The sequence below is a fragment of the Haliotis asinina genome, chromosome 16, assembly GCF_037392515.1.
Source record: "Haliotis asinina isolate JCU_RB_2024 chromosome 16, JCU_Hal_asi_v2, whole genome shotgun sequence".
In the NCBI taxonomy this organism is placed as follows: Eukaryota; Metazoa; Mollusca; class Gastropoda; order Lepetellida; family Haliotidae; genus Haliotis; species Haliotis asinina.
The window spans coordinates 16627372-16638453 of record NC_090295.1 but is presented as its reverse complement, the minus strand read 5'-3'; the positions used below and the strand labels follow the sequence as shown (position 1 = coordinate 16638453).

At 38.9% G+C, this 11082-nt stretch overlaps 1 protein-coding gene across 1 annotated transcript; it reads left to right on the top strand.

The window, feature by feature from the left end:
- Positions 1-4349: 4349 nt before the first annotated feature.
- LOC137268883 (uncharacterized) lies at positions 4350-11025 on the top strand. The gene is made up of 6 exons (XM_067803471.1): positions 4350-4431; positions 7284-7526; positions 7747-8741; positions 9151-9217; positions 9355-9523; positions 9924-11025. Exons 3-6 carry the CDS (start codon positions 8655-8657, stop codon positions 10051-10053), a joined length of 453 nt encoding a protein of 150 aa, XP_067659572.1. The 5' UTR covers positions 4350-4431; positions 7284-7526; positions 7747-8654; the 3' UTR covers positions 10054-11025.
- The last annotated feature ends 57 nt before the right edge of the window (positions 11026-11082 follow it).

The window sequence follows — 11082 nt, the reverse complement described above, 5'->3', positions numbered from 1 at the left end:
CACCACCACCACCACCACCAAAGCGATTCCTCTCCGAGACACAGGCCTGTGCAGACCGTTCTCCCACGCGTCTGTGGGCATGTTGGCATCCACACTATGGGAAATGTTAAACATGGACTCATCTGTGAAAACAACATTTCTCCACCATAACAAGGCTCTGCTGACATGATTTCGGCACCACATTCAGCGGGCTTGTCGATGACGATGTGTCAGGATAGGTCGTATGGGGGAGGAGGGGAGGTTCGTGGTCTGATCACGTAATGGTGTAAACGTTGTCGAACTTTGTTGAGGTGAATAAGTCCTGGGGTGGTCCGGACAGTCATCACTGATCTCTGAAACCTGTGGCGAAGATGGGTCACCCTTATCCATAGGTCCTGTCTTGGCGTTGTTACACATGGATGTCCAGAACGCGACCGATCGATGACGTCATTTGTGTTCGGGTAGTGTCTCACTAGTGCAGAAATTGTGTTTCGGTGGCAGTGGAAATGCGCTGCCACTTGTCGTTGAGACATTCCCCGACGGATTATCCCGTGCAGACGTTAGCCTTGGCATGCGTTTCAATAGCCGTTTCATTTTTTAACGATCGCAAGGGCAGGGGTTGAGCTTTCCAAAGTGACAGTGGCATTCGTTTACTCTGTTTCTCTCCTCCGGAATGCACGTGCAACAACGTATTGTACATCTCAAGGATGAAACCACTGACGTCACGGAACGTGGCACGTGCATGCACGTTGGATACATGTCACTCTGAGTTAAATCCTTATATGTCTACACAGGTTTGATAAATTTAGATTTTAAATATGTGTATGTACAGTTTCTTTATGTGCCCAGTACATTACCTGCCGACTGTGCTACGCTCCATCAGTATTTGTTGTACAGAGCACTGTATAAGAGGCCCGTGGCCGATCTACTGCAATAAAGTCATTCACAAACTAAAATAAGTATTCCGTTTATGTTTGTTACAACAACACGTTAGCGTATTTGCTTCTAACACTGTATTTGAGGCTCAGGGATTTCTTAATCAATAGTTTACATAGCTCTTGAAACAATCTTCACATGGTGGTGTCCATGTCCAGACATCAATGAATCTGTTCTCAAACTTTTCAACTCGAAATTATTCAATTTTCCCAAACTGGAATCAGAAATCAGCCATTAAATCAAAATACTCACAAAAGTTTGTGTTCAGGCAGCAGCTGAGCACTTTTCAAAGGTTAATTAGAACTAGGAGCAAAAATTACTGGTTATTATGTTCCTCAAAATAATGCAAAATAAGACAATTTGTTGTCCTGAAAACGTGTACTAAGTGATTGTTCTCGCGTGAAGTACACTTTGGCAGTCAAAATGTTAGCCTTTTAAATAATTGGTGTTATTTCTGAAAGCTATAGTTACTACCTTTGTTCTAAGGTTGTGGGCATGGTTCAATGAATGTTTGTCTTCACACCTCCAGAAAACACGACGGGTATCAGGCTGATGAGCAGGGCCTCAGCAATAATATGATAGACTCTGAATTTGCTCTTTAATTATCCCACGATCGTTTGAACAATAGAACTCCCGACACAACTCAAACAGTAATTGACCCGATCTGATTTTACGAGTTGTTTGTCACGGACAAATAAGCACAACGCTAGAATGACTCGTTACTGTACCTTGATCTTTTAGTGCTCAAATGAAATATATATATAGTACAGTTTAACAACACTTTGACGAAGATGGCGCTGATGTTTCATCTACTCTTGCATGACACTTACACCGTAGTCATTAATGTGTGGAGATTTCAAAGAGGAATTGATTGAGATGGTGAAATGGCGCTTTTAATATTTTAAACTGCAGTCCGTCTCCAAATTCACGCACGATTGCACAGTTGACCCGATGAAGAAGTACGTATTTTCTTCCAAATTTTGTGATCCTCATGATGAAGATGTTGACATTCATACAACTCCCTTCCTCGTGTATCACTTCTAAATGTCATTCAAAGGCCTCCACAATGGCAGTTCATTCTCCTCAAATGTTTGACGAGAGTTTAGATTTGCTCCACTTATATTCTGCAATATTCTGGCAACATCACGGCGAGGGACACCAGGAATGGGCTTCACACATTATACCATGCGGGGAATCGAACCCGGGTCCTCGGAGTGACGAGCGAACGCTTTAACCACTAGGCTTCCTCAAAACCCCACTAAGTGCGGAGTTAAACAACAAACCAGCCAAAAAGCTAAGCAAGTATCTAAATAAATAGGACAAATTGTTATGGATAACAACTTCTTTATTGCGTGATTGCGACGTTTCGTTGTCTAACCCTGCTTGACAACGGTACAAGAATCTGTATCGAAACGTCGCAATCACGCAATAAAGAAGTTGTTATCCATAACAATTTGTCCTATTTGTACACCTCAACTTCTAAAATGCCACTCAAACAAGCTAAGTATCTAAATATCTGTATTTTAGAGCAAGTGTATTCAAATCACGAGGATACACACATGACATGAGCATTTCATTATCCAGCATATCTAACATGCAAGTGCGAATATACCCACCCTTGACTATTCCTAGAAGTAAGCTACATATATGGTGAACGTTGGCGATATCATGTCCTGAAGCATCCAGTTGTCCTAATATAGTAAGTTTACATATATAATGCTGGAAAGTAACTGTGCATATTTGATGTTACACACCCCTAACGAGATGTCGTGTCCAAGTCAGGGCACAAATTCAGTATCGTGTGTGTCCACCACTGGTTTTGATGCAGGCTTGTCATCAAGCGATTACTTCACATAGTAAAATGTAACCATACATTATTTTATGTTATGCCATTTGTCAATGCAAAAGATAATAACGTGATTTGTGGTGCTTTACTTAATGACAGTTGGCAGAATAATATCGAAATCAGTATGATTCGACACTAGGCACACTGCCAGCCTTGACATGATGTGGTGTCAAAAGTCAGTTCACAAGTTCATAATTTTGTGTGTCTACCACTGGCTTTGATGCAGGCTTGATTACGAAAGACGGCACTAAAGGATTGAAGGAACTTTGGGGAATTTTGTCCCGTGTCTGAACCAAAGCTTTAGCTAACGTCAACTGCTCATTATAGGATTGACGCAAACGTTGCACAGTTCATTTTCACCCGTTTTCATGAGAGTTCCAATGGTCATTTAATTAGTAAACTTTCATGACAAAAGGGGGAAGCACATCCCTGTAAAAAATGAGGTCGTTGGCGAGCGAGTGATCGAGTTTAGCTGCAAATATTCCAGATATGTGTCGGTGGTCTGTAAATAATCGAGTCCAGTGATCAACGTCAACAGCATCGATCAACTGGGATACTGTGCGCCTGACTACCCGATCTCGTTAGTCGCCAATAGCGACAAGCATGGTGTAGTGAAGATGAAGTCTAACCCGGATCTTCATGGGTCGTATAACCAGAAGCTTTCCAGGAATATTGTACTGTACCGAAGAGACATTTCTGTTGAGATTAACTTGGCTTTCCTTGCAAAAATACTTTCTTCTTAACATCCTACGTTCATGCACAGTGTTGCTTGAAAAGAAACATACCGTATATTACACCGACAGATATTATTACGCACCATAACTAATACATGATTATAATAGCAATGTATTGTACATAGGGGTTTAAGATGTACTAGGTTTTTGTCTGTGACAATCTATCCATGATATACGATATATAAAAAAGGTCTTAAATACTGGTAAAATACATTTACCCAGGGAACAGTTCTGTCTTGTTATACATTTGCAATAGCAGCGACAGTAATTGGCATTCCTACCCCTTGGCTGCAAGATTTAACCCTGCCGTGACATTGATGACATATTGTTGAACGCGGTCTAAAACTAAAGTCACTCACCTGCGGAATTTCTGAAACATATTAGATTTGATCCGTTCAAGCTTTGTACGAGGTTCCTCATCTTCATTAAAATTGAAATACAGAAGTGCATTGCTGTGATACGCACATCAAATTCTCATTAAAAAAACAACAAAAACAGTATGGACTTCTGCAACAAACGACTCCATTGAGTTCTTTTTTAAAATACCTTAATATATTGCAACACTAATATTTAAGGTGCACCGTTGAACGAAATGCGACTTACTAAAAAGCTTATGATAACCAACATTTAACGGGTGATGGTGTCGTCTGCCCAGTCATTTGATTTGGTAGCGGTGTCATATGCTCAACTATTTGATTCAGTTGCAGTGTTGCGCTGTAAACCCTCACCGCAAAATATACGGTAGTTCGCTGTATTATTTTAACAGTGCTCCACCGTAATATCTAAATACGGTAAAGTGCCGTCAATATTACGTTCGTACCGTAAACAGATGTATTGTGGGATCGTTTTTCTTGAATGCCGCCATTGTTTGAGGTTTGGGACAGGCTGACAAGACATCTGACAACCGCATGTCAACTGCTATATCACAGGTTACTGGTATGGAATATGATATAATGATCTGAGGAGTAGTATGTTGGTTTCTGCTGTATTGATTTGTAGTATAGTCTCATGTCTTTGCCAGGGAATATGCGTTGTCCGTCTCTTCGAGTTTTCGCAGTTGTGGACGAGGGTTATGTTGGGTTGCAAATGTTGTAGTTTTGAAACGTCAACGCTTAGGCACTATGTTGACCATTACCAGCTTCACCTAAATGTTCCAAATATACAGTTTCCATGCTGTTTCGTCACGTGTGAAAGGGCCTTTCATACTTACTCTGCATTCAGATCTCATACACTGAGAGATCATGGACAATTACACGTGTGTAGGTCAAAATCTACTCGGGTCTGGACATGTTTGAAATGTAGTATAGAATGGTGTGGAAGCCACTTTGACAGTTTAAGTAAGCATTTATCACATTTAAGAGAACACCTGTCTCTACATGAGGAAGTATTGTGTCCGTTTAAGAATTGGGGCCTTCGTTTCAATAAAAAGTCATCATTTTCTTCACATTTCTCTCGCAAGCACCAAATCTCTGATATTCACCATATCTCTGTACACCTACTTCAACAAGCAGTAAAGGATGTTGAAGAATCCTACCAAACTATAGACTGCGATGAACATCTCTCAAGAACTTTGACTGACTCGGAACATAGTGCCACCACAGCTATTGCTGATCATAATGATCTCGACATCATAGTTCCGTTACAGAGCAAAGATATAGATGAAAGTGATGTATCTGAAAGTCAAAATTGGAATGATGAAGGCAGTCACTTTGGCCCCATCACGAATGAACAATATTTGAGAAACTTGGCATTATTTTATTTGAAATTAGAAAGCAAGTATTTGCTTCCAGTTTAACAATCCAAAGCATTATTGAAGAGTTTAATTCATGGCATGAATTTAGTCAAAAGTTTGTGAAACACGCTGTCACAGAAACGTTAAGATTATGTGGGACAGATAATGATGTTATTAGAAATGTTAGAGAGGAAATTCAATCAAGTGATATATTTTCTGCCTGTAACAATGGACCATTAAGATCACAAAAGTTCAGATCACATTTCTACAAGAAACACTTTCCTTTCGTAGAACCTCGAGAGATATTCCTTGCATATAGCAATAAACAATTGCGGAAAACATTTCAGTATGTTTCAGTAATTGAAAGTCTGTTAGCACTGTATAGATATCAGAGAGATTCTATGAACTTGTGTCAGGTCTGAACAGATTGATGATGAAGATGTTTTAACTAGTCTTCATCAAGGATCTTTATTTAAAAACCATCCCATCTTGAGTAGTGGAGAAGCCTGCTTTGAGATCTTGCTGTACCAGGATGCTATTGAGGTTGTTAATCCCCTGGGATCAGCAAGAAAGAAACACAAATTGATCGGCGTGTATTATACCCTAGGAAATTCTCCTGCTTATCGCCGTTCCAATATAGATCATATGCAGCTCGTATTGTTATGTAGGGAGGCATATCTTAAGGAATATGGACAGGACAAGGTATTGCCACCCTTAGTGAGGGATCAACATGATGTGGAAGTAAACGGTGTTGAAACTGGAGATGGACAAATTAAAGGGGTTTTAGTTTACATCCTAGGTGACAACCTTGGATCGCACATGATAGGTGGATTCTTGGAAAACTTTTCTGGTGAGAACTTTTGTAGATACTGTTCAGCAACAAAAACAGATATAAGAGGGTCAGTACTACCAATCAGAGGTGTAAAGAGAACAAAACACACTTATGAAGAGTCCCTTAAGGCTTTAGATGAAAATCCAGACCTTGCTCACCATGATGGTATCAAACATGAATCCGTATTTCAACCAGGTAAACAGTTTCCATGTCACTAGTGGTTTGCCCCCATGTCTAGGCCATGACCTGTTCGAAGGCATTGTACCATATGAAATGATGCTAATGATTGATTACTTTGTAAGGAACGTGAAATGGTTCACTTATGAACACCTAAATACACGGATTTCAGAATTTTCTTATGTGGAGTGTGAAGGCAAAATCTGATAAATTGTCAGGTCATGCTATTCAGAATTGGGTTTTTGTGAGAACCTTTCCCCCACTAATAGGGAATTGTGTGTCTGATGCTGAAAATGATGTTTGGCAACTGTTTCTGTTACTGAAAACAGTTACTGAAATTGTTTGCAGTCACAGACTCAATGTTTCAAAAATAGCTACTTTGAACTCTATCATTGAAGAGTATCTCTATTATAGGAAAACCCTCTTTACTAATCAAGAGCTCAGACCAAAACATCATTTTCTTTATCATTACCCCGAGCTAATCGCGTCCATGGACCCTTGATCCAGTTGTGGACCCTTCGTTTTGAAAGCAAACACTCATAGTTCAAGAAATGTGCTAGAAAGCTTCAAAACTATAAACGTTTGGCCAAAACACTCGCACAGAAACATCAGCTCCTACAAGCATATTACATGACTGGAAATTTGTTTCAGAGTGAACTACAAGCTGATCATAGCTCACCATTTTCACCTAGTATCCATAGCCAGTCAGTCTTGAAGGCAGTTTCAAAATATGATGTTAACGAAACCAATACGGTTTCATCATTACAACTCGTATACAGAGGTGTACAGTACAAAGTTAGTACAATTATTTAGTAGTTGAAGAGAATGACAAAGGTTTGAAGCTTGGTAAACTTGAGATCATTCTACTTAGAGCAAAAACAGTCCTAATTGTATTTAAGTCTATTCAGTCCATACCCGTGCCAACAATGGGTTTACATGGCTTTGAAAATGAAAATGAATGCAAAGAGCTGAACTGTTTCAGACTTTGCAGATATCTGGCCATTGTTTGTGTACTTTTATTCAGGCAGTTTCTATTTCTCTTTGAAGGGCACAGTGCTACACGGGCACAATGGCTAGTACATCTGATGATTCTAACCACACAGATTGCACTGATAAGTGTTTAAAGGACTACATTATGACTAAAGTTGATTGGGGTAGAGTCTGTGCAGGATTTATCTTTGGTCCAAGAGAAAGACTTAACTGAAGGCCAAAACAACCTCAAAACAATAGTAGCCAGGAAATTATTGAAGCATGCTTGTCAACTGAAACAGCCTTTATTAACCTCTGCAGGTAAGACGTTTCATAATGCCTTGTAAGAATCTAATCATTGTGAAATAATTGCTTTATAGAAATATGGCATGTTGAATAACTGCAGTTGTACATGGTTTGTCATAACTTTAATATATGATATCATGCAGATGCATCCTAACAATTCTAAAGTAAAACTGATGCCATTGATTATAACATAATAAACAGTGAGATTTCTTCTCTTCATTATTATGTATTTCAGAAACTGAAAGTGACCTAAGTGATTGCTCAACACCTAGTACCAGCAGTACGTTCTCACCACCTCCACCTCCACCTATTGTGTTTGAAGGTAGAAATAGAGAACCCTAACTGGCACTCAAACTTGACCTAAATTGGAGTTCTATGACAAGGGATGTCATGAAGCCTCTAGAATCGAAACAGCGCCTCGTACCTACACTGAAAAGGAAATTAGTTAGACATTTAATGGATATGGTCAGAGTTGTGACTGTGCAGGCCACAAAAAGACAGTTGTCTATCATTGCACAAAGAGCCGTGGCCAAATACCCCGATTCTCTTGAGGACTGGATAGATGACGATGTTGTGGGTTCGGGGTATGGATCTTTGTTGAACAGGTTAATCTCACGAAATGACAATCTCAATCGAGGAATCTCTGTTGATAAACTCTGTTTAACTAAACATAATTTGAAAAGACGGCAAGCTGATACTGACTCATCTGATGCCGACAGAAGCAGAAACTCGGGCATTTCTGCACCAAGAAGTGATTCCTATGGCTGTATAAACTGGGAGCCACATCCTGAAGAGGAGGATGAGCTCAAAATAAAACATGTTCAGGCAGAACTTTTGAAACTTAATGAGGATGATCCAAAAGAAGTCGATGCAGAAGTCATTGCAAAGGGGATGGAAACTGTATATCCCCTCCTCAGGAGCGTGATCAACAATGGCGCAAGCATGGCACACATAAAAGCTGAGTGGCCATTTCTATTTCACACTGTAGGAATGCTGAATCACTTTGAAAAACTTGTTGGAATAAACATGAGGCACTGGCCAATTCATACAGGATTAAGGCTCCGAGAATGAACAGATTCTTCAGAAATAAACTGCCACACAAGTCTTCGCATATATTTGAAGAAGCAATCAGACAGAGTCAAAATGACAATGTCAAAGCCTGGCTGGTGGCTGTGTTATTGTGCATTATGGAGTACATGGACGAGAAAATCCCTGTTTCTAGTGACTGATGTAAGTGAAACAAAAGCGTTTACTTTTTTGTACTGGGTTGACACCAGTGTTCATACCCAGTTAGTTCAAGTTTTTTTCCAGTCAGTAGTTTACGGAGAACAACAAAATTGTTAGGGAAGACGAGTTACTCTATGTCACTTCATTGCTCCTTGAAATTCACGCTTCATTCCTGGATTGCCAAAATATCTGTAATGTCCTGTGACCCTGTCACTGGAAAATATATGTCTGTGATATCATAGCTTTGTCAGGTTAATGTGTCTTTACTGGCCTAATATGCAAAATGTCTATTGTAGGTCACAGTCCACGACATATTCAAACAGTACACTATCAAATCCATAACTGTAATCTGTCTTTTTGTAGGAATGACATGATTCAGTTATGTCTACATTCCTGATTTTTAAATTTACAGGTAACCTCAACACCAGAGACTCTTGAAGCAATGGACACTCCTGAGAACCCCATGATGATCGTCCATGGTGTGTACTTTAGTGTCAGTAACAATCTGTCAGATTACCAGTACTGGGTACTGTGGATTTACAGAAAGAAGGTCACATTGCTAGATCTATATAAAATATATATATCATCTTGTTGATATCATTTGCATCTTTTTCAGGTGACTCAGTTTTAGCTGGCCAGCACTACACTGTGATGTGTGACCATTTGGTAATCAGCCCAAGACTTAACAGCTTCATTGATGCATTTGCTATGCTCTTCGCTTCTTTCTATGTGTTTAACATTGAATATCAGACTGGGTCTGCTGTCACACTTGAGTTCATACAGAGGTAAATTAAACGTGTATCTTAACAGACTGTTGAATTCAGCAACCAGCTAGAGACGGATAAAACTATATGGGATTCCGGTTTAAAAGACTCACCCAAGAGCAACAGTTCCCCTCAGAAGCCTCTGTCTTACTTATCAGGGACTTCAAGCTTAGATTCACTGATAATAGATGTTACCCTTGTCCTGTCTGCTTGTAGATGTTAAAGGTATATGTGACCAATATCTCATTGGCCCAACCCTCCAGTATCAAGATAAATGGCTGTAGGATAAATGAACTGCTGCTGAAAATTGCAGACTTTCTGTTTTTCCGAAAAATGTAAATGTAGTTTACTTAGTCCTATTTATTTATTGTGAAAAGCTTTGATAACGCAGAAACAATGATGCCACTGCTTTCATTTCCAGATGCTTCGTTCGCCTTAATCCAGAAAAGGGATCAAAAGGTTGCAAGGAAAAAAGAAAGAAGACAGTTATGAGTGCGAAAGTTCTCAAACTCATCAACGAACTTGCCGATTTTGAATGGATCGAGGCATGAGAGGGCAAAGTCTAGCAGTTGCAATACTAAGTAATGATTGGTTTGCATTAATGACGGCCAAACATGTTTTTTCCAGGAGTTTTTTTAGATATTGTTTGAATTAAGTTCTTGGAGTTAATTGCTGAAAGAGAAATACTTAATTTCATGATCAATGATAGCCAAACATGTCTTTCGAGAGGTTGTTTAGATATTGTTTGAATTAAGGTCACTGAGTAAATTGTTGGAAGAGAAGTACTTAATTTCGTTTTCATTGATAGTAAAACGTGTTTTTTCCAGAAGTTGTTTAAATTGAGTTCACTGAGTTAATTGCTGGAAGAGAAATGCATAATTTCAAATTCAATGATAGTCAAACATGTCTTTCAGAAGTGTTTTACATATTGTTTGAATTGAGGTTATTGAGTTAATTGCTGGAAGAGAAATGCATAATTTCATGTTCAGTGATAGCCAAACATGTCTTTCCAGAAGTGGTTTACATATTGTTTGAATTTAGTTCATTGAGGTAATTGCTAGAAGAGAAATGCACAATTTCATGTTCAGTCATAGCCAAACATGTCTTTCCAGAAGTGGTTTACATATTGTTTGAATTGTGTTCATTGAGTTAATTGCTGGAAGAGAAATGCATAATTTCAAATTCAGTGATAGCCAAACATGTTTTTTTCCCCAGAAGTTGTTTAGATATTGTTTGTTTTCAGTTAATACATTATCAGGTTGATTTTGCTGATGCTATACTAGCAATATGGTTTTTTTCTTTTCCACTTTACCTATATCGCCAGTGAGCTGTTGCAATCTTTCATCAAATGAAAGCATATGAATGGGCCATTTCCCAATAATATCGTTTTATATATGACTAATGGCACACATGAATCCCAAAGATGTTATTTTCCGCTGTTGATCATTGTTATATGGTGTCACTTACAGTGGCTTGTTTGCCCTATGCTTTATTTCTTCTTTTAATAAATCTTCTTCAAACTTCATTTGAGTCTTTTTTTATTGACATGGATATATATTAGAGCATCTTATCGCAGAGGT